This window comes from Urocampus carinirostris, chromosome 2 (genome assembly GCF_059441175.1).
Source record: "Urocampus carinirostris isolate Australia breed hairy pipefish chromosome 2, RoL_Ucar_1.0, whole genome shotgun sequence".
NCBI classification, from domain to species: Eukaryota; Metazoa; Chordata; class Actinopteri; order Syngnathiformes; family Syngnathidae; genus Urocampus; species Urocampus carinirostris.
Genome location: NC_142350.1, coordinates 12,298,812 through 12,323,798, shown reverse-complemented (window position 1 = coordinate 12,323,798; position 24,987 = coordinate 12,298,812). Strand labels below are relative to the sequence as shown.

Below are 24,987 nucleotides of genomic sequence, written 5' to 3'. Positions count from 1 at the left end.
ATAATGAGTGACACGTATCGATGGTTTTCGGTTTTTTTCTTGGGAGAAAGGATGACACGCACCTTTCCGGGAGGAGAGGAGTCTGGCCAGGAGCTCGCTGAGGTTGGCCCTCGAGTCGCCGTCCTCTTTGAGTTGGGGTGTTGAGCGGGCGCGCCGGAGATGGGGGTCCCCTAGATTGTGGGCGTCGCCTTCCAGGTGGGCTGCAGGGACACACAACATGACACGCGTGGGACCGACACATCACAAAGGAACCCAAGGGAACTCCAGCACAGATTACAAGAGCACTGAATTTCTCCTTATGTAGATGTTCTCCCTACTGTATTCACCGTATTTTCCAGGTTATCAGGCGCACCTAAAATCCCCAAATTTGCCAGAATCTTTTTAACCCAGTGTGCCTTATATAGCGCAGAATACGGTGGATAAGATCGGAAAGGGACACAGTATTTTTAGGTGTGCAATCATATACTTCCGTATTTGTGCAATGATTGAGCAATAAATAAACATTGATGACCAAATCTTTGTATGCTGCAGGATTCAAACCTGGATCGTGACCAACAGTGGGAAAAATAACATCCGAAAAGGCTTTTTAACAGTAGGTCAAACTCATTTTAGCGCAAGGGGGCCACATGTTAGAAAAACACTCATGGGGCCAGACTAGTAGATGAGAGAGAAAAAGAGGAAGTAAGAAAGTGTGAGAAATAGAGCGGAAACAAGACAGAGAGAGAAAGGGAGGAAAAGGTAAAAAAGAAAGGAAAAGAGTGAAAAAGAAATAGAGGAAGAAAAACAAGAGAAAAAGAAAGTGAGAAAGAAGAGAGACAAAAAGAGAAAATATAAGGAGAAAGAAGGAAAGAAAACAGAGAGACAGAAAAAAAAGAGAAAAACAAAGAGGAAAGTGAAAAAGAAAACGGAAAAAGAAAGAAACAAAAGAAAAAAAAGAATGGAAGAAAGAAAGAAATAAAACAGAGAAAGAGACAGAAAAAGAAAGATAGAGAGAATGAGAGAAAAAAATAGGGGGGAGAGAAAAAGAGAAAAAAATAAATAAAAAAGAACGAGATAGGGAGGGAAAGAGAAGAATGAGTGAAAAAAGAGAAATAAAGACAGAAGAAATATAGAAAAAGAGAGAGAAAAAAAAAAGAAATGAAATGATCTGCATTTATATAGCGCTTTTCAAGTCAATGAAGACTTCCCAAAGCGCTTGAGAGAAAGAAAGTGTGAGAAAGAGAGAGAGCAAGCAAAAAAAAAGAAGAGGGAGTGAGATATAAAGCAAGAGCGTGAAAAGGAAAAAGAGAATGTAGGCAAAGGGAGAGAAAAAGAAAGGAAAACCGGAGAGAGTGTGAGATCCCTTGATTGCAAAGTAACAACCCGTGAAAGGTGTTGATATTGAGCTACAAAATTCAACTAAATACAGTTATGGCCGCGATGTCTCAAAGAGAGAGAACGCTGAATTTATCCTCATTTCGATTTTTCTCCCTACCATATATACTCTCATCCAAGCCAAATTAAACACTATAAAATAAAATACAGTGGTACATCTCCAGGCACGAGAATATCGAGCTACGCGATTTATTTCGACCAAAAATCTTGCCGGACTGACGAATGAAAATCCAATTTACGAGGACTCCCAGAGGCTACCACTAGAGACTGCTCTAGAGGGGGGCGCGGCTTATACAGCAACCACAAAACGGAAAATTGTGAGTAGAGAATGACGGGAAAACTGCTATTTTTTTGCTCTTTTCATTCGTAAAATGATTTGTGCAATAATAATACATTTGATTTAGTATCACCTTTTAGGACAACCAAGGTTGCTGTACACTGAATATAGAACTGTGATACCAATAAAGCGAAAATAAATACCTAAACACAGAGTAGAGTTAAAAATGATGGGTAGGCAAGTCTCAAAAGGTGAGTTTGGATTCGGAGTTGGGCCGGGTGGTAGGGTTACAGAGGGAGAATATCTGCATGAAGAGAAATTCAAGGCTGTACTTAGTTTTAGGACTAGTAAATGAAAGAGAAAGAAAGGAGTGAAAAGGGAAAGCAAGAAAACAAGAAAGAGAGAAAAGGGAAAGTAAGGAAAAAGGGAAAGAAAGCAAGCAATAAACAAAGAAAAGAAAGAAAGAAAGCAATCAAGAAAGAAAAAAAATATAGAAAGGAAGACAGAAAGAAAAGGGAAATAAAGCACAAAAGAAAGAAAAGGAGAAGAAAGAAAGCAATCAAGAAAGAATGAGAGAAAGAATGAAAGAAAGAATAAAAGAAGGTATGGAAGAAATAAAGAATGAAAGAAAGAAGGCATACAAAAAAATCAAGAATTATAATAGAAAGAAGAGATATAAAATGAAAGAAAGAGAAAGAAAAGATAAAGACAAAGAAAGAGGGAAAGAGAGAAAAAGAGAAAGAAAAAGAAGAGCCGTACCTTCTTCGGGGAGAGGACGGCGGTCCTCGGCCCCTCGGCTGGAAAGCGATTTCTGGAGCCCCAAGGAACTGGTGCACAGGACGGCCAGGACCACGCACACGTTGAGACCCGCGCTCATCTGGAATACAAATACATGTACGCTCGCCTGAGAGTGCTACGTTGTAAAACTGCATTTTGGCGTTTTTTTTCATTTTCCATTTTTGATTTGAAAAATGGACAAATATTCCAATATCTCATACATGGCATAGTATCAATACTAGTTCATTGCCAAAAACCGTCAGGTATTTAATGTTAGAATTAAAAAAAAAAAGCCTATTTTAAAGTAGAATTGAGTTTGAAAATGAAGTAAAAATATTACAATAACATTCCTTTTGCCAAATTGAGAACAAAAACAGCGGAAAATTGTAATCCCTGGTTTATTACATTGTAATAAGACTGTATAGTCAACTCAATTACAAACAAATACAGATTTTTCCATCATTTTCCACTCAAATAAGGTTTATAAACACTACAATTGAAAAAAGCCTATTTTAAAGTAGAATTAAGTTTAAAACATGACAATAAAATTTTATTCAAACACCTAACCAAATTAATTTCGTTTTTTTACATACAAATAATTAAAAAAAAAAAAAAACGCCAGAAAATTGTAATATCTCAATCATTAAATAGTAATAATACTATATTGTTGGGATTTTATAGGGTTTTCCATCATTTCCCTGCCTACACTCAAAAAATATTAATAAAAGTTGGAATATTTTGAAGTACATTTTAGTTCAAATAATGAAGTAAAAATATCATATTTTTATTTGAATTCAAAATAAGCAACCTATTTTTTGCACATCGTTAAAAATTATCTACCAAAATAAAAACAATAATTAGGCGAAAGATCCAAATGTTTTTTTATTGAAACGCAATGGCATCGAGCCATTTACACACTGTCCCTTTAAGAAATGTTTGTCACCAAGATAAGAAAAAAAAAAAAAGTAAAATCGTGCAAAATAAGTCAATAAAATATGAAAATATCTTGAAATTCAAAACAAATTAAGCAATATTTTCTGATAAAAAATATCTAAATTATCAAATAAATCATAAAATTTGTGGGGCGACAAAAATCTAAAATAAGCGAAATTTTGTGACCATGATACCTTGATATGTTTTGCAACTGAAGTATACTTTTTTATGAAGTTCATCCAGAAAAATTGCAGAATTAGTAAAAATAAAGTAAATCCAACCTAAAAATAGAAACAACACAAGCATTTTCTAACATGAAGGTAATGTGATGTAAATATAAATCGAAGTGAAAATATCGCATAACAACAAAGACAAAATAAGCAGCATTTTCTGACAATAGGGTAAGAATATTGATTACTTTATGCAATCTGAGTGTAATTTTATCATAAATATAGAATTTGAAACAAAAAACTGAAATAAGCGCTATTTTCTAGTGAGGGAATCATTTACCTATGAATTGAAGTGAAAATATCGTAGAATTACAAGAACGAGGAGGTAAAATGTCTTCAATGCCGTGAAAACGTGTCTACAACGTTGAATGAGTGAAAAAAATCAACACGATGATGTCGTGACTATTACGCCACATTTATCAAATTAGAAAATCGTCCAAAAAATCAAAGAAATACAATTATTTGTAATCAAATTTCCTACCTTGAGATAAGAGCTTTTGCGTGGTAGAAGGAGTGTGTGAGCGTTGGGAGTGCACTTCTCCGCTGAGTGGGAAGGAAGCTTCTTTTATACTCTCTCGCCGTTCTGCTTATGTGTGTGCGGTCGCAAACTGTATGGTGTATTCCCTAATGTCTGTGTGTCTTTGTGTGTGTCTTTGAGAGTGTGTTTCCACAAAGTGTAATACGGTTATAATTGCTCTTCAGTTTCAACGACACAAACGCCGTATTGACTTTCGGAGGATGTTTGTACATCATAAACGCAATAAGACGGCTGTTGCTTTGTTGACGTTACCAGGGGGTGGGCAAACTAGGGCATGCGGGCCGCGCACGACGTGGGGCCTTTTATTCCGGCCCGCCAAACAAAAGTGAGCACCAGTGCCACAGTCCAGAATGAAACATTAAAAATCCAAGAGTACATAGAACAAAAAGCCAAAAAAGATGACCTGCAGAGTGAATTTCTGAGACAGAAGAACTATGATAAGCGTGTAGAGACGATAGTAGCAGACATCCTGGGAGGACATGGCCTTCACCGCCGTCATATAGAGTAGGTGGCTGACATCAAGAAATTGTACCAGTAGCTGTAAAATGCAGGACCGACAGACAGCACTTAGGCTTTGATCATGACAGCAAAAGAGCAGGCAGGCCATAAGCACAACAGCCATAGGGGCCAGGATCTGAACCAAGATGCAGACTGTGCAGAGGCTTTTGTAAACATCCAGCACATCCTGGCAGGGTGCAAGATGTTAGTTGAATCAGCGTACTTGGAGAGGCACAAACGAGTGACTGGGATTGTATATAGGAACATCTGTAACCAGTATGCTATAAAAGTACACAAATCCTAATGAGCCAAACTGCAAAAGGTGGCTGGGAATATCAGGGTCCTGTGGGACCATAGCTTCTGGTCTGACCAACCCGAAATTGTGGTATTGGACAAAGATCAGAAGATGGTGGACATAATCGATGTGGCGATTTTAGCCCATGCCAAAATTGGGAAGAAAGAATACGGGAAACTGAAGAAGTACCAAGGGTTGAAAGAGCGTTAGCTGAGAAGAGCACAGTCCTAGGAAAATCTCTTACCTGTCCTATACTGCACAGAACCCTCAAACTCCTGGGTCTCCGGTAAAAGATCCAAGTCTGAGGATGACAGATACCACCCCAACAGGGGTGAGGAGCTTCTTTTATATATATATATATATATATATATACACACACGTGTCTGCAACTGTCTGGCAACCAGCACTCCCGCGACCCTAGTAAGGATAAGTGGCGCAGACAATGGATGGATAGATACAGTATGTGTTTGAATATACAGAGCCTTGCAAAATAACTTTTTGACCTGTTACCATAAAACTCAAAGTATTTTCTAAGAAACAGCAAGACAAAATCTTAATTAAAAAAACACATGTATTCAACATTTTATACTGTGCTAGCAAACAAAAACATAAAAAGTCCACATAGCTAAAATATTGGCCCCTTTCGAGGCGAGTAGAAAGCCCCTCGGCGCGTCTGGTGTCCTGTCCTGGCGGAAAAAAAGAAAACCCCTCGGCCACACCTGGTTTCCTGTCTCGGGGGTAAGCCTCGAGAACCTGCAGAAGTCCCATTTCTGTAGCCTCCTTAAGAAATGTGTTTAAGGCCGTCTGGTACCTGAACCTTCAGGGGGAAGTTATGTTAGGGTCTGGTGCGCCTCCTTCCACCAGAGGGCGCAGAGCATGTTTGGAACAGGGCACAGGTGTCCCTAATAATCCTGACCCTTTATAAACACATTTTGGAGAGCACACGTTTTGGGATCAATTTTTGGGGTCACTGCAGCAGGTTTGGGTTTTGTTCCTGGTTTCTTGTCCGGACATACTGTTAGTTGCTTTGTGCACACTTGTTTACTATGTTGTACCTCTTTTTGTCATTAAATCCAATCTCTCTTTTTGATTACCTTTGCTTCAAGTTCCTGTTTCCCCAACAGGGGGCCATCACCCCGAAAAACCTAGCAAATACGGTAAAATCGTTCCTGCACGTCTTTGTGGCAACCCACACAGTCTCTGTCCAGCCATGCGGGATTTCCCAGGCCCATCGATCCGCCATCTTCTCTCCCACCCCGAGTCAATAACTATCGATCAAGTACAGCTGCTTAATGTTTTTATGAGGAAAACAAACAAGGTATTGCCAGGTATCTGCCAGTGGGGGGGAGATAACAAGTCCAGTGACCGTCGGAAATGGGATGGCGCTCACCATTGCCGCCTTCCGATTAGGAACAATTTGTCATAATTTGACAAGAGCAAACTTGAAGGGGATTTATGGCATTCAAAATCGATCACCGCTTCTCCAAATATTTATTTGTTGAATTTTAAATCACTAAAAGCTTGTACACGATAACCGAAATGATTTGGCATTTCGGGCGTTTTACTGTATATAGTCGCTGCTAGTTCAAAAATGTTTGACCATTCTTGTTAAGGTTTACATTTTACGCCTGTTGGAAGTTTGGTTTTGACTCGTTGTCAAGTAGTGAAGAATAAAGACCGTCTGAAAACCAATTTATGGCGTCATGTATTGAAGAAGTGACTCCATAAGTTCCCTGATATCTTCTGAATGATCCAATGTCGACCTAACTAACAGTGACTAACAATGACCCTGTGCACTGGTGTGTCATTAAACCTCGGTTTTAATGCACCTGTGGCAAACTCAAAGAGAACAGACATCATTATGAAGACCATAGAACACACCAGCAAGTCCGGGATAAAGTCGTGAAAGAGTTCAAAGCAGGAATGAGATACAAGAAGATTTTGCAACACTTACACATCTCCCGGAGTACAGTGCAATAACATGTAAATTAAGAGAGCATAAAACCCACAGAGAACCTACCAAAACCTGATCGTCCCTCTAAACTTCCGGCCTAAACACGTAGAAAACTAATCAGAGAAGCAACCACGAGGCCCATGATCACATTGGATGACCTGCAGGCATACACAGCAGAGGTTGGACGATATGTACATAAAACAAATATTAGTCTCACTTTGCCCGAATCTGCTTTTTATCAAGGAGAAAGCCCTTTTAAAAGAATACATAAAGACGTTGAACAAGATAATCTAATCAGAAGAGACCAAAATTGCACTTTTTAGGCTGAATGCAAAGCATTACGTTAGGCGTAAGAGTAACACTGCTCATCACCTTGAAAAGACTATCCTTACTGTCAAACATGGTGGTTGCTTTTCTTCTGCAGGGACTGGAAGAATCGCTAGAGTTGATGAGAAGATGGATGGAAGCAGGTACAGGGTGATTCGGGCTGAAAATCTGTTGGAGTCTGCAAGAGACCTCAGAATGAGGTGCAGGTTCAAGTTTGAACAAGACAACAACCCGAAATATAAATCAAAATTTACAATGGAATGGTTAAAAATAAGATCATAAAAGTGTTAATATGGCCAAGCCAAAGTCCTGACTTCAATTTGATAGAGCATTTGTGGAGAGATCTGAATAAATGCTGTGTACAAACGATGACCATAAAACCATGAGGACCTTGAGATGTTTTGTAAGGGAGGATGGGCAAATATTTGTGTTTCAAGATGAGCAAAATCCATAGAGATATACCCAACCATGGTGAGAGCCAGAAATCAAGGATAGCTCAAACCACAGGGCACTTTTTAAACTTAAACCAATTTGGAGGGACAAGAGCATAGCAGTGAAATCAAAGATCAGACTCAGGCAAGTGCTGGTTATTTCCATCTTCCTCTATGCTTGTGAGACATGGACGAGATGAAAATTCAGGGCATGGAGATGCGATGCTACAGAAAAATTCTAGGCAATGTGACAAACTTTACGGTGCGCAACATCATCAGATGGCACATGGGACCCTACGAAGAGCTGTGGTCAACAGACGGAAACTTCAGTGGTAGGGTCACGTCACAAGATCATCAGGACTGGCGAAGATCATTCTCCAGGGCAAGGGGGCAGGAGAAGAAGACGACCGAAAAAGAACTGGGCTGACAACATCAAGGAATGGCTTGGGGCCAACTTTGCCAAGACATGCCAGGGAGCGTCAACAGTGGAGAAAGCTGTCCAGAGTGCGTCCTCATTGGTGCCTCGACGGACCGTGAACCCAAAAAGACTTGCGGCAGTGACCGCAGCATAAGGAGGTTGTACAAAGTAATAACTCAAAGAAAATATGTAGTTTTTTATCTATAAGTTTAAAGTCTGAAATATGGCAATATGTCAAAAAGTTCTTAGGGGGGGGGTGTGGGTGCAATACTTTTGCAAGGCGATTCCCACCCTTTTGATTCTGACAAGCCCTCTTTTCTTTTGTTCTTTTCCTAATTGTGCACGTCGGGCTACGTCTCATGAGTGCCCTGGGTCCACTTTGAAATCCAAACAAAGGGATTTCCGCCGAAGGTCGGGCGGCCGCCCCGGATGAGTCACGGCTGCAAGAACGTTTGACGTTCCGGGTCGTGAGCCGGAGACATTAGTGACTCCCCGTGGGAATATTGCTAAGTCTTTTTCATCAGGAAGTGCCCGAGAACTTCCACTCGTCTTCGTTTTTTTCTTTTTTCCGTCCTTCCACACAGCAATATAGAAATGTTAATCCAATAGATCCCTCCAGTAAGATGAATCCTTGATGTACTCCGTTGACCCGGTTACACTCTCCGACAGTGACCGACGGTCAGGTGAGGCAGGTGAGGCTGTGCCTCACTTGTCATTGTGGAAATATAAAACTGAGATCACCTTATAAGGCACACCCTCAAAAAAGTCTTAAAAATAGTCTCTTGTCAATTTTTTTCATATCTAAGGCGCCCTGGACTATAAGGCACATGGAATTCAAACTAAAGGAAGACCTACCAAAATTTTTCACTTGTAGCTGACAAAAACAGCTAATGCTGTATGGAACAGGAATTGAACACGGGTCACGGTGGTGAGAGAGCGGAAACCTTACTACTAGATCATTACTGATACAGATGGTATACAAAAAGGCATTCGGTTTTTATTTCATCAACACAGTAAAAATAAATTATCTAATAAAGTATCTATCTATCTATCTATCTATCAGTAGTTTTACTCACAGTCCCAGAAACGAATGTAAGAGAATGGAGAAAAAAGTAAGTCTTCCTGAAATAATGATCAGCAAAAAAAGCACAATGTGGGAACTAATCCTTTGTTGTATTTGGTGTTGGAACGAGTTTTGCGTTTATTCATGTCTTTAAGGAAGAATTACCATTTTTTTATTCTCTAAATTTCGTTTCTGTCACTGTGAGTAAAAATAGTGTGAAAATGAGATCAAATGTGATGAAATTTCATACCTGTTTTCATAGCTGTATCACTGGAGATCAAGTGGATAAGTGTCGGCGCTCTTGACCCGGGATCGATTCTCGTTGCATACAGCGTACAGTGTTTTGCAGTTTTGGTCAGCGATTCTTAGTGATTGATCATTCATTGCACAAACACAAAAGTATACGGCGAAAACTGGTGTAGTAGGGCACACATACACACATGAATATATACTGAATGCATTCCACTGTATCTTGCGGTTTAAAAGGCGCACTTTTAAATTTCAGGCCAACATGGGCTTTTTAAGAATATTTAATGGTTATATTTATACAGTGTTAAAGTTTTTTTTCATGTATCTTTAATTATTTGATTGTCCTTAAAATCGCTGAAATTTCATAGCGTAAATATTAATTACCGTATTTTCTGCACTAGAAGACCGCACCAACTTCTAAGGCGCACCCCCAAATAATAGTCTTATGTCATATATTTTTCATACATTAGGCGCACCGGACTATAGAGCGCTACAGCAGGAACATCAAGAAAACAGTTAAGTCAGTCAAATTATCATGCCGCATATCATTGAAAAGCGCATATTCTTGGGATTCAAGATTTGCTAACCATTTCAAAATATACTCATCACAGAAACATCACTCTCAGTCTGAACAAGATGCCCTCAAATATAAAGCCGGGGTAGCTCACCAAAGATGTCTTCTTACAGCCATCACATTCGATGATAATACGCAACTATAGTCCCCTGACATCCGTGAGTAAAGTAAACTATCCATCCATCCATCCATTATCTGCACCGCTTATCCTCAGTAGGGTCGCGGGGGTGCTGGAGCCCATCCCAGCCAGTTTATATACATGTCCCAGATGCACCGTGCACTACTACGGGGAAAAATCAAGTCGGCCACTGCTACCGTAGTTGCTAGACCTGTTGCTTCTCAATACTGATCCATACATTAGGCGCATGGTGAAAAATTTCAACGCTTTTAGTTGCGCCTTATAGTGCGGAAAATACGTTAACACAATTAGTATTTCTGTGCTAAGCAACTGTAGGTAAGACACGGAATTCTCTTGCCTCATTGCAGAGGGCGATAAGGAGACAGAGACTGGACCTTTATGTCTTTTCTTTGGTTTTTCTTTTCTCTTGGTGCTCAGCATGACTGGTCTGTGATCTTTCATCGTATCATTATTGTTGGATTCAGGGACATTTGGGAATTTTGATGACCTCATTACACTTACGACTTTTACAGTGATGTGCAGTTAGGGGAAGCAGGTGAGATAGTGCCTCACCTGTCATCATGGAAATGTATGATTAAAGATATATCAAATGGTAATATTCGAAATCTTTTCTCATTTAACTTCATATTTTTGGGATTTCTTTTTAAAACTTGCTGAATTTTCACATAATGAATATTATCTAGCAGTCATCCCAAGAGGCAAGAAGAAATCCAGAGATTTGAGAGCCTTCTCCATTCGGGCCTCGGTGCTGTGGACGGCTCCGCCCTCTTAAATTCGATCTGCAACTTCAGTGGAACTGTTTGAATCTAGGAATATAAGGGAGTCACAAATAAACATGACAATATTTGAATTAGTATGTAAACGCATTACTGTGCTGACCACCTGCAGATGCACACGGTTCTCTTGCCTAATGGCAGGGGGCGCTGGTGAGACCAAGTATTCTGATTTTGAGCACACCTCAGCACCAATCAATGTACAGTAATTAGTGATAATATTCACAAGCTAGCAATAAGTCAAGCCATCCAATCTTCGTTTTTTTGTGTTACACAGAATTTTTTTTACTGCGGAGGATTACTTATCTATTAATACTTGTACTCAAAAAAGATCACACCTTAGTAATAAGTTAAGGTAAGGGATTAAAATGTTTTTTTTACTATACTACAGTTTATATATCGTTTTCCTGCTCTGCCAATCAAATGATGTATAAGATGTGGGTTTATTCCTTTCGAAAGCCGAGTGTGCCTCCCCAGACACGAACCTCGTCGCACGTACCTACCAAACAACTGTTTTTCTCACGATCTCGTTAGCAAATACTTTTAGCATATAGCAGGTACTTGTGGTTTGGAGGTTAAACACTGATTAAAAACCTGTAACTGAGGAGAACCTCGGGCTCGGCTCTCTCGTAAAGGTGACTGTCCAGAGAACCGGCAACGGCGATTTGCTGCCGTTTAATACGGCAGCCGGAGTCAACATACTAAATAATGCAAACGGCTATTAAAGTATTCGTCACAGTATCGGCATCTCCGAGGACCGTTTGAGAACGAGGTTGGATATCGTGCGATTGTGTTTGTGGAGCTCAGCGTGAACATGTCGCCTAGAACATTGCGCGCAGAACGCCCATCTGTTAGCGAGCTATAAGAAGAATTTCGCTACTTGTGGATTAGAAAAGAGCTGCAGGGGTTGTGTTCATGTCTGCAGATTTTGCACAGTCCCTTGCAAAAATATTGGCCCCTTTTTGACATAATGACATATTCCAGGCTTCTAGCTTGTTGATAAAAAAAAACTGAAAATAATTTCAAAGAACCTTCTTCTCCTGCAATCACAGTCACTAGTCTTCTTGTGTATGTATCTAGGTTTTGGACATCTTAAAACAAAATATCTGCCTTTTCTTCAGCTGAAGTTCCTTTAAGTTCCATCAAACCTTTATCAAATGCTCTATAGGATTGAGGTCTGGATTTTAGCTTGGCCATTCCATGAGAGATTTGCTTTATGTTTAGGGTCGTAGTCCTGTTGAAAGGTGAACCTGTGCCCCATTTATCCAGAGTCCAACAGATTTTCTGCCAGACTCAGCCTGTATTTGGCTCCATCCATCTTGCCATCAACTATAACGATCTTCCCAGTCATTGCTAGAGAAAAGGAACCTTGTAGCATGATGCTGCCATCACCATGTTTGACAGTAAGGATGGCATTTTCAGGGGGATGTGCAGTGTTATTTGCGTCTCACATGTTGACAAACAGGCCTTTTTTTTTTTAGAAATGACTTTCATCTTGCCACTTTTCCATAAAGTACAGATATATGCTGGGTAAGACTAGTTGTCTTATGAAACGTTTGTCCCACCAAAGCTGTGTATGCCTACAGGTCATCCAATTTGATAATGGACCTCTTGGTTGCTTTTCTGAGTAGTTCCTCCTTGTTTGGACCAGAAGTTTAAAGGGACAGCCAGGTCCTGGTAGGTTTGCAGTGGTTTTATGCTCTCTCCATTTTGATATCATTCCTAGCACAGTCCTTCAGGTGATGTGAAATCTTCTTGTATCCTATTCCTTCGTTGAAGCTTTCTAAAAGTTTATCCCTGACTTGCCAGATGTGTTCTTCGGTCATAAAGATGTCTGTTCTCCGGTGTTTCCTTTCACAGACCTCAGAGCTCATCAAAGACAGGTGCATTCAAACTGAAACAACACAGCAGTGTACTCTGTCATTGATAGTAATTTAGGTCTACTTCTCAGTTATTTCGCTGTAAGTATAATATACATTGTTGAAATTATTAGTTTTTTACATTTCACAATTTGTGTATCACATTTTATTGCTTCTTACTGAATATTTTTAGTTTTTAGATTTACGTTTAAAACATATGGTTTAAATCACGGCCGTCAAACAGGCGGCCCGCGGGCCAGATCGGGCCCGCTTAGGGATTGAATCCGGCCCGCGAGACAAGACTCAGAGAAGCGCAAGAGAAAAACAAGCTGCAGGTTGAAATATGTCAACTTGATGCTGCCAAAGCCAGGTGCCTTTCACAACGGCACTGTACTTGTATTTATTTCTCTCTCTCTCTTTTTTTTTTCCACCCCTTTTCTCCCACTCTGTCTCTGTCTCTTTCATTCTCTGTGTCTCTCTTTTTCTCTTCCTTTGTTGCTCTTTGTCTCTTTCTCGCTCTGTGTCTTTTAAACCTCTTTTGCTCTAACTTCCTTTTTTCTTTTTCTCTTTCTCTCTTCATACCCTTCGCACTTTCTTTTCTCTCCTTCTGTCTTTCTATTTCTCTTTGGATTTCTTTCTTCCTCTCCCATTCTTTTCCCCCTCTCTCATGACTTTTTATCTTTTGTTTCTCACGCTCTCTCCGTCTCTCTTTTTCTTTCTTTGCCCCGCCCTCTCTCCTTTTCCCTCCCTCTTTCTCTTATTTCTTTATCTCTCTTTTTCTTTCTCTTTAATCTACTAGTCCGGCCCCCGACAGTATGTTTGTTCTATTGTGTGGCCCCCGAGTTAAAATGAGTTCGACACCCCTGGTTTAAATAGTACAACATCTAGAATAGGCGTTTATATACATTTTTGAACATATCTCCTAATTATTTTCTGATTCCTGTTAGTAACTTATTTGATGAAATTATATAATTGAAGAAATATGTTTAAGTTATGAGAATAAACAATATTATAAGATAATGCAGCTTTAAGAGGAAAGATTTTTATACATTTGATTTTTTAACGCACAGAACATCATAATAATGACTCATTGCTCTAATCGTAACGTCATTAGTTCTTTTTCATATCACTGTTGCACTTTTAGGAATTTGACACTCGTTCCCTATACTTACGACTTCTAAACTGACGTGTAGTTAGGGGAGGCAGGGGAGGCTGTGCATCACCTTATATCATTGAGCTATAAAATTTTAAAAATACATGAAATAGTCCAATAAGCGTCTCTCTACCTCTCCAACCTCCTTCACATTGCCACGCCATCCCGCACCCTCAGATCTTCCTTCTCCCTCCATCTTACTATACCCACTGCTCATTTCGGCTCCAAGGGGAGCAGAGCTTTCAGTCACCCCGGCCCCCAGCTCTGGAACTCATTGCCGCCTGACCTCCACAATTACGCCACCCTGTCCACTTTCCAATCTGGACTCAAAACCCACCTCTTCAGACTTGTCTATTCATAATCATCTGCTTTACATACCGCACCCTTTTAAACGCTACTTGCTTGGTTTATTCTTGTTTTATTCCCGTTTGTTTTTCTATGTAATAATAATAATAATAATAATAATTTCCTTTGTATTGTCATTCTTTGTAACAATGTACACAGAACGAAATGTCGATACATCTGACCCGTTGTAGCAAGTCGATGCAGCCGCAGCCAGAGGGCGCCGCCATTATACCAATTAGGTATGTCTCGGTCGAGGCGCGAACCAGCGACCTCCCAGTCTCAAAGCGGGCACACTACCATCTAGGCTACTGAGCTGGTACAGTGACCTTGGGTGTCCTGAAGGGCGCTTTAATTAGAATGTATTTTTATTAATATCATTATTATTTATTCAGTGTTAAAGTTTTTTCTCATATACCTTCAAAATATTGTTTTTTTATTGATTTTTCCAAATAAAATCATATGGTAAATATTACTAATACCATAAGTAAATAAGCTTTGTGACTGCAGATGGAGGTGAAGCACGCAATTCTCGTGCCTTATGGTAGAGGGCGATAGTGATACCAAGGATTCTGAATGGAGTTTTTTTAAAATGGAGGATTACCTGTCTATTGATGTTTTTATTCAAAAGGAGGAGCTCATAGACATAGTTTATAAGTTACGGTAAAAAAACAAAAGTTTTTGTCTATGTTACAATTGATAGATTGCTTTCTTGTTCTTCCAATCAAATAATGAATATCGATGTATTTGTAAATTTGACTGGGCCTTACCAGACACAAACCTTATCCGATTCGCTGGACTTCAATTGCTGAAATACATTTTCTGCATCATTTTTTTCACTAATACACATTATTTTGTGGATTATCCTTCATACTTTTTGGGATCAATATTAACTTTTGTTAAACGTCAAGGCAACAAAATAAAGGGAACACAACAAGTTGAAATTTTTGAGCCACTTATTTTCAAACACATCTCTGAAGTCAAGTTCCACGGTCACCTAAGACTTTAGAACATGCAGGGTTCGCACACCTTTTTCATGGCCAAATTCAAGCACTTTTTAAGGGCTTTTGAAGCCAATTTTCAAATTTCGAGATATCCGGTGTGAACCTTTGCAGAGTAACAAATACATCTGTGGTTTACGTATGCGATTTTTGATTTTGCATGTGCATTTATCAAGACCTACTGTATAATTTTTAGATCTTAGAATATATCGTAAATATATTTATTTTTGAGACAAGTCTCTTCCCATATAGGTGATGGGTAAAAATGTGTAATATAACAATGAAAAAAAATAAATAATATGTCGCTTGAATTTTCAGTTGCAGGAAGTTCTTCCTGTTACAATTTACCACCGGGAAATGCTACCCTATCTTTTTGCACGGCCCATAATAAATGTTCATAATTGGTACGTAATCCTTGCACTAAAACCCATTTCAGATTCTCAGTTTAGGTGTAAAATAAACCTTTCCTTTAGGCGGCGATGGCGCTTCATACAAAAATGCCATAAAAACTAAGACCGTCTGCCGTTTATTACGAAAGAAGGACAAACGTAATGGTGAAGCAAAACCATCATAGAGCAGTCTCAGCTTAAGCAGATTTTTTGAGAAACACGGCAACAATTCCAAGTATTTACAAGCACTTCACCCAAAATGCAAGCACCCTATGAATATTGGACGGAGGTTCAACCTGACTGCTGGATTTTTATTATTTCAAAAAATCGTTTTTTTTCCGCTAATACACATTGTTTTGAGGGTTTTTTTAAATTGTGTTTTATTATTAGGTGTGCCTCATAGTCCTGAACTTTAGTGGTGTCAATATTCATTTTTCTCAAACGCCACGGCGACATAAACATGTGAACAATACAAAGAAAATACTTAACATTCCTTTTATTTAGATTCCAATCAATGTTTTCTAGATGCTAGTATTTGAACTGTTCAGGTCACAAAGTCTGGTACTGAATGAGCGTCGACAAACTTGGAACCCGCTTATGCGTCCGGAATCAAATCCAATTTGAAAAGCCCTCATAGCGCTCCTCCCGGAGGCACGGTTAGCACTCTCGAGCTCCACGTCCTCGGCAAGTAGCAAAAGGCGCCCACGCTCGATTCCCGTGTCTACGTTTGCGCGTCGAATGCCAAAATGATGGAGAGGAGCATCCACGCCATCAGCTCTCCGGGCCGATGAATTGGCTCTCGAGTGCTCGGAGAAAAGCCGTGCCGCATGCAGAGGAGGACGTGGGCCTCATGCGAGCACACAAATAACTAACACGTAGCGCGTGACAAAGGTGCCGCGTGTCGGAGAATAAGAAGTGGGGATGACACAGTGTCTTTGAACAGATTGAAATCTGGCAGCGTAATCCTTTTCTCGCCTCATCCTCCTCAAGAATGCGTGGAAGAAGTAGGGAACGAAATTTGAATAGCGGTCCTCGCATATGCTTATTGTGACGATTACCCATTGCCCTCACCTGTGCCCGCTCGTTTGGCGCCAGCTGCTGCTCGTTGCCTGATTAGCTCCATTCCTATTTAAACTTAGTGCTCTCATTCGCTCCTTGTCGGTCTGTCAAAGAACCTCCGCACTTGCAAGGCAAGCATTTTGACTCTGGCTCCCGTCTGTTCCGTATCTTGTATCCTGTATCAATCCCTGATCCAAGCCCCGTTGTCCAGTATCCTGTAACGATCCCGTCTGTCCCGTCCTCATGTGTACCCTGCCCGTCTGTCCCTGACTTCCCGATCGTCTCCGGTTACTTGACCCATTTTGTCCATCGACCACGCTCCGATCTGCCGCTCCGGCTACTTGACCCGTATTTGCACATCGACCACGCTACTCCACTCGTTTCCGCATTCCGACCACGCTCCGATCCCGTGGGCTTCCTGCTTATCCTGCCCAGCGAGCGCCGAATCGCTGGCTTCTTGTTTTCCCAGGCCCGACTTCTCTGCTTCGCTTCTCCTGCCCAGCGATCTCCGAATCGCTGGCGTTTGTGTTCCCGCGCATGACTGCTCCTCTTCCGTAAATAAAACTTGGTGTGAAAATGTTGCGCGTTTGGGTCTACCGTCTGTTTGGGTTCTGACACATGTGAGTCTTTGAGTTTGGACTAAGGCAGTGGTTTTTAACTAGTTTGCCTTAAGGACCCACCAGCTGCGACCCAAATGAGAACAAATTTTCACTTCTCAATCGTATCTGTGCATTTTAAGGCAGAGTTAGTATAATATTTCGATCTTCTTTTCAAAAAAACAAAAGGACCAGCAAAATCAAAGCGACTTCAAGCACCGTATTGTAGTCGCATAGATTATAAGCTTACGTCCCCCTCAAACTCTCACATACTTAGAGAAATTTGAAATAATAACAAACCGTGTACTTAAACATTAATGATGATTTAATTCTGTCAGTAATACAGATGATTATAATGGTAAACCAGTTATTGTACCTTCCAGTAGCGCTTCTATGGCAAACATTCCACCATGTTCGTGTTTTGCTATCGTTTACCTTTTTTGTCTCGTTATCACTGTTGTTCCACTTTTACTTTGCCATATCATTCACTTTCTTGGGATCCATTATTATGGTCAGAAAAAAGGAAATAAAAACGCCAAAGTCACAATAAATTGAGTTGTGGTCCCTCTCAAACATGCTGATTGACTGAACAAGAAGAATAGAACAAGCAGAGCATTATTATCTTTTTTTTCTTCTTTGCATTTTTTTGACAAGGCAAAGGCTCGCGACCCACTAAAAACAGGTCCTTGACCCGCTTTTGGGTTCCAACACACCAGTTGAGAAACACCGGACTAAGGAATGCAAACTTTCCTCAAGTTAATCTTTCACTATTATATTTGACAAACTAGAAATAATTTAACAGAATGTATGTACTCACATATAACCTACATTTCATATTTATACGGCAATTCATGTATTTGTTTGCATGACCGTATTTTCCTAACTACAAGGCGCACCTAAAAAAACTAAATTGGCCAGCAATTTGAAATTTTGCCTTGTAACCACGTGCACTTTATATACAATAAATATGGTGGATATGATTCAAAATGCATACAGCATTTTTGCATGCGTTATTTCTAGAGGTTTTTCGGAACACAGAGATCACTCAATTTTCGAGGTTAATGGGGGTGCGATAAGCTAAGTAGCATCACACCTTCATAAAAGCACCCAGGTGGCAAATTTACCTCGAAATGACTGACTGAGAGTTATACGACTGCAACAAAACAACAACTATAGATCTACAAATAACAACACATATTTGCAGTTGAATGAATGGCTTTATTGTTATTATAGAGAATTGCAATTAAATTGGAGGACATTTGTCAAGATCATGCGCAGTTTCCGATCTGAGCAAAGCGCTCCCACTTACCTCAACACGCAATACCTGTCCACCACTGTGTGGTCCGAGCTGTATCACCACTTGGACACTCGCCACACGATCACGGGCGTTGAAGTCCCTTCCCCGTTGTGGGTACGGCACCGAACAGCTGGGCAGTTGCGGGCTACCATCGGGTGTTATCTTAGCCGTAGCAGTATGCTGGACCTGCAGCCAGGCCATCGCTTGCCTTCCGGTTCCGCCTCAGTCGATTCCTGGGCGCAATAACAATTCACGCAGCACCCGCTGGTGTTTAGCATTTCAATGCGTTCTTCTGACTTTTGTTAGAGGTCGATTTAACTGAGGAATTTCTTTTCTGTGTAACGAGACGTAAAAGCTAGCTGCCGGTACCCTTCCTTTGTTGTAACTGCGCATGCCCTGGATGTGTTGCCCATCTCAGTCGCACACGCAGACAGTCACACACAACCAACACAGAGCTCCCTCCCTAATCTTTCCTGTGCTGTCAGCACATTGCACGATACGTTGATATCAATGACAATAAAAACAATTCAATTAAAAATCCGTTTTGTGCAACGATGGATTCCGCAAAAAACAGCGGTGATCATTGGAAAACGAACATGCTTGTAAGCGATGAGAGCATTGTCCCTTAAACACTAGATTATCAGTTATGGAGATGAAAATTGAAAAGGCATTCAATTTTATCTCAATATTACACAATTTCTACACCAAGAAACGAATGATTCAGATCCACGCTCCATAAAACAGACAGCTCGTGCCAGAATCTGGAGCGAAGGGTGCATTTTAGCTAGGAAGTCTCAAGGCTTCTGGACATGATCGCTTAGTAATTAAGCCCTAAACTTTAGCGGCACCGCAATTTAGAGCTCCTGTCGTGGGTCGATACTATCGACGGACTTTAATGAAGTCACTGCCTCGGCATCTTTGAGCCGCCAGGGGCCCACGAAGGGCCTTACCGCCGCCTCATCGCTCTTCGGACGCCCATCCTGCGAAGTCAGGTCGGTTTTATGCTTCCACACGGCGACGCCGGTAGCTGTACTCTCCGTTTTGTAATCAAAAACCATAAATAAGCTATATGATATTGTGAAGATGTATCATTCAGAGACAAGCGTTGTATAAATCACACGTATTTCCACAAACCAGTGCGTTTTTTTTTATATTATTTTCTCTCTTTTCCCCCCTCATATTCTGCGGTGAAGTATTTACTAGGATGTCCAGAATTTTGCTAGTTGCCTCCCTTAGAATAGACAGAAATAAAAGAAGAACGCCAGGGAGCAGTGAGCTTGTCTTACTCGCATATTTTCCCCGACCCTCGTGTGAAATTCGCCGGGTTTACTTACAGTTGCTGCTCGCATGCCGGCTACAGGGCCGGCACGCACTGACATCGTTCAGGGTGACGAATAATGCTAAAGGCGGCGCCAAATCGATGCTGGTTTGACAGCTAGTTAGCAAAGATATATAACCTGGTTACTGGTTGCACTCTACGTGCTGCCAAAGACGCCAAATTAGCGCCCAGAGCATTTTGCGAAATGAACATGTGTGTCTTAATTGCATAATAAATACTGTGGATAGGGTTAGATTATTAAAATAGGTCACTACATATGTTGTCACAATAACATGTTTTTTTCCAGCTATATTAAGTTTATTATTTGATCATCAAAGCATTACTTCAATATTAACATTGTTCATTTAGTTGTTTCAAATGCACTTAGGTTCATCCTCATATTTGAATGAGGTATTTACTTGCTGTATCCTTTTGTATCAGTACTTTCCCAGCAATGGTCTTCCGCCCTTGTCTAAGCATACGATCTTCAAAATACAGCTGCGACCAGTTTTAACAAAGAGCTCTTAAATAAGATGCGAGTTCCTTTCTTTGCCTGTTTAAGTTTCATGTTCCGTTGTGCAAATCCACACCCCTTTCCTATAAAACTATGGTCAACAATTTTATATTTTTAGCTTTATACCAGTATATTCCTCTTTATTACCTACATAAATAAGTAGTAATCAATTTTTAGGTGCATACTTAGAATGTGGCTATTTTAAGGGTTACATGAGAAGATAAACAATAGTTGAAGTTGTTTTGGAAATTGAAACAATTGTCAATATTTTCTACTATCTATCAATGAAACTGCACAGTCCTTTCGATGCATACAATCGAGAAGTTGATTTAGTTTCTTGATTTGGGTCGTAGCATGTCATTAGGGTGGAATGGTGGATCCTAAAGTTTGACCGGTCGAGAACCAGTGCAATAGACAATGAGGAGAGAAGGACAAAGGTAAAAACAAATATGTAAATAAGCAATCTAGGTGTTATTTCATAGTACAAAGTCCGTTTTGCTCACCACTATCGTTTTTATTTGGTCAGTTTAATAAAGGGATGTGTGACTGCAGTCAGCAGCTTTGTGTGAATACATTTTGCATCCAATTAGGCTGATGAGGCTTCGTTAGAGGGCTCGGCCTCCCAATTAAAAGCCTTTTTGATGATGGGGACGGCATGAATAAGGGCTTGCGGGCGCTTGCCGGTCAAGACTATACTTCAAATTGTTTGCTGTCAAGCACCTGCCGAGTGAATAAGAAAAAAGTGCTACTGGTGCAACGACGCTAGCTTGTCTTACCTGCGTGTTAGGTTTTTGTACTAACGCATGCACAAAAGCAGTAACGTGCAATCAGGGGAGGCAGGTGAGGCTGTGCCTCAATGGTCATCTTTGGAATATTCAATTCAAAATGGTCTTCAAGTTTATTTTCAATAAACTCCACAATTTTGGGATTTTCCTTTAAAAACTAAACTTAATACAATTAGGGTGTAAAGTATTACTGTGCTCAGATGATGAGTGAGGCACGCAGTTCTTTTGCCTCATGGCAGAGAGCGATAGCGAGACTAAGGATTCTAATTTAGCACGCACAGTATTTTTGTTTTTTGGTAGTTGCATAATGGAGGATTAGCAATCTATTTATGCTTTTATTTCAAAGGAGCGGCACATAAAACTCATTTAAAAGTTAAAGCAAGACAACAACATGTTTCTATGCCATTGTTTATTCCTGTTAAGTACCATATTTTTTGGAGTATACGTCACAGTTTTTTTTTTTCATAGTTTGGCTGGAGGTGCAACTGGAGGTGCAACTTAGTAACAACTAAAATTAATAAAAAATTTTGATAGCATGGTTTCCATTTGTATTACCAGAATATCATTTCAAGTGTTGGACACGTTACTTTAAAATAATAATTAGTTATAACTACTCACAACTTGTTTCAAAAAGTAACTGAGTTAGTAACTGATTTACTCCATAGTAAAAAACAAGGGAAAGTAACTATTTCCATTACTTTGAATTGTCAAAGAATTTGAAATTTTCTCAGAAAATACGAAACACTGCGGCGACGTCCTCGAATGGAATTTACTTGAATTTACTAAAAAGAGCCAGGTCAAAAACTTGAGTTAGCAAGAAACTCGTAAGGGGCCGAAAAGCGAAAGTGAAGATGAGTCTTGCGTAAGCGACATAGAAATGGAAGGAGAAAGCGGCGCATTGTCAACCTTGACACAGAGGATAAATATTTCATTGGATTTAGGGTTTTGGAGTAAAACTGATAGTTTGGAATCCATGTTCTTTTTGATAGAGCAGGGGTTTGGAACCTATGGCACACGAGCCACGTATCGCTCTTTTCACGCATACGTACGACTCCGAGACAAAATTGATAGCGTGCAAATTTACTCCATGTCGCTCCAAACTTGAATGATGGAAAGCCTATTGAAATGCGCGCAGAGCCAAACCAACACTGAAGAACTGAGCAGTACTGTCCAGTATATACTGTATAGGGAACATTTTAATATACAGTTTACAGTTGAGGTGAACATCACTATGGAAACTTTTATATGGAAGCTCATTTCATAGTTCGCGTTGAGAAACCTTATGATAAAAACCCACATGAGAAACTGTAAATAGGCCAAAACACCAGAAGAACACCAAGAGCAATTTGATTGGGTAAGTGGTAGGGATGGGTGGAGCTAAGCGAAGAGCACAAGTAAATGGTAAAAGTCTGCATTTCTATAGCGCTTCGACATTTAACTCGGATGAGCCAGGAATCGAACCTGCCACCCAAGACGATCCCTCTACCTCTTAAATTACTGCCACCCCCAAGCACTTCCTTCTGTCTCTCGCCCTGCACCGTCTGCACCGAAAGTTAACACGAGATCCTACGTTTGCAGAATTTTGTGACGTTTTTACAAAATAACTGCTTGCACCTTGTTTTGAATCAATTCTTTATGAAAATAATGAAGGTCAAAATAAGCCGCAAAGATCTTAAGTAATTGTAGAAGGGAAACAAATTTGAAGTGGTATATTTACATTGATATTGTACTCCATAAATTATAACAGATGAAATCAAATGTCACACAGTGAAATACAATGCGCTGATGAATAAGCTTTTGTCTGAAGAGCGGGTGTAGCTGTTTTGTTGGATTTTGTCTCAAAAAATATGGTGTGGCCTTTCCCAAAATAAAATCAAAAAAATTTGCCTTTAAGGCTCTTTGAGTCAAAAAAGTTCACGACCCCTGTGCTAACGTTATCTAAAAATACTGACATTACCAGGCATGTCAATCATGTGACGTTAATATACCATCCACTTATTCAGCCTGTTGTTCTCGATTTTATTTGTCTTATAAATTGCCTTTCAAGATGACATGTATGATTTTGGTGTTTGATTTTATCAAATACATTTCAACCCAAAATGCGACTTCTACTCCATGCCCGCTATTGACTGACAAGCAACCACAAAGTCATTAAGGCCAAGTGTCAGACTGTTAGTAGGCAGCGACGCACCATGGCTCACACCTACGTGGTCTCATGAATTAGCGTCTGTCGTCTGCTCGCCCTCGAAGGAAATTTCATAAATGCTTGTTGAATCCTCGGATGCAGACAGGGGTACCTATTCATTAGTGCTGTCACTCGATTCAAATATTTAATCGCGATCAACCGAATAAATATCAAAGTTAACTTGTGATTAATCATACAATAATCACCCATTTTAATCTATTATAAATGTACATTAAATTAGCATTTTAATACTCTTATTAATATGGAAAAGTGGATAGGCTTTCTTTGCGCAATTCTTCTTTATCGAAAACAACGTGTAGTGTTATATCTCACAAACTATTCTGACTCTGAACTGTCATTCACATTTAATGGAACATTTCACACAATTTAACATTGTCTATAAACAAATGACAACAAATAAATACTTGGCTACAAACAAAACAAACCCTTCAACAAACCTTTCTAAGGGATCAAAACAGGATACAAAATAAAGTTGTAAACTAGAGCTCAGCTATAGTGCAGTAAATCATGGCTTACTGTAAACATTCCTTTTCCAAGCCGCAAGACCAGACAAAACTATTGTTTCGTTTCTGGGATACAAGTGGATCCTGTACTTTTTCTAACGTTGCTGCCAGTGGTCACTGCTCACACATTCTCAGCGCACAAGAAAATCTAGCCAGCGCACAAAAATGGGGGCATAAAATTACTAATTAAAAAGCGACTGAAGTCAAAGTTACAGTGCCTGAAGGTAAAAATTCACGGGTTCCCCTGACGTTGTGTGCTGCATTTGCGCATCAAAGGTTGCCGCGACAACTCCACCTACCTTATGTTAGGTAGGTGCGAGTCACGTAAAAGACACTCAAAAGAATACATTAGCTTGTGCTAAATAGCATCATTAGTGTCCCATTGATGCCATTCCTTACTACGTAAATGAGCTGCTTTTATTGTCATTAACCAGGGATTCAATACAATAATCTTACAAATATCAGATGCATTGAAAACTGTCACAGAGTGTGCTCTACCACAAAGCTTATTACGCCGAAATGAACTGCCACGGTAGTCCGAGTGAGATATCGTTTAGTACGGAAACGTGAAGTCTGATTGACAATATTTGGCATGGATAGGCACTTTGCTAAAGTTTGGAAGAATACTCGGTTTATGGTTTGACGGTCTGTGAGGAATGACAAGTCACTGAATCCCAAACGCCTCCGGCGCTCAGTCATTAATAGATAAATATAGTGCTCAAGATGAATAAGGACAGTCCCTCTGAAAAATCACTTTTCCGTTACTAAAACATTGAGAAAGACAGGCGGAGAGTCAAGAGAGAGGGATGGAACGGTGACTAATTCTTGAGGAGGAATTGCGTTTCATTAAAATTGGGTTTAACCTGAACTTTTAACCACCCAGCAAGGAGTAAAACTGAAAAACTGAAACTGAAAATGCCTCCTAGTAGCTGGTGATTATATCAAGTGTGATGGTTTTATTAACAAAATGACCAACATGAATCAGTTCTGTGTAAGTGCTCACTAAAGGTTTTGCAATATTTATGAAAACTTTTACTTATTCGCTTTTGGAGTAGATGAAAGGATCTGGTCTTTGAGTCAAAATGCATTTATAGTCCGACAGACAAAAAGAGTTT

At 40.0% G+C, this 24,987-nt stretch overlaps 1 protein-coding gene across 5 annotated transcripts in view; it reads right to left on the bottom strand.

Annotated features, from left to right (window-relative positions):
- Positions 1–24,987, bottom strand: part of cckb (cholecystokinin b) — a 59,467-nt gene that overhangs the window by 6,943 nt on the left and 27,537 nt on the right. For 2 of the 5 annotated variants that reach the window (XM_088328945.1, XM_088328946.1), the window contains exons 2-5: positions 18,559–18,779; positions 5,167–5,223; positions 2,411–2,528; positions 63–200 (exon numbers count right to left, since the gene is read on the bottom strand). In XM_088328945.1, coding sequence (XP_088185071.1) covers positions 63–200; positions 2,411–2,528; positions 5,167–5,223; positions 18,559–18,747 — 502 coding nt within the window. In that variant the 5' untranslated portion in view covers positions 18,748–18,779. Of the gene's footprint in view, positions 1–62; positions 201–2,410; positions 2,529–4,072; positions 4,220–5,166; positions 5,224–18,558; positions 18,780–24,987 lie in introns of those variants that run through there. The other 3 variants (XM_088328949.1, XM_088328948.1, XM_088328947.1) reach the window with 2 other exon arrangements.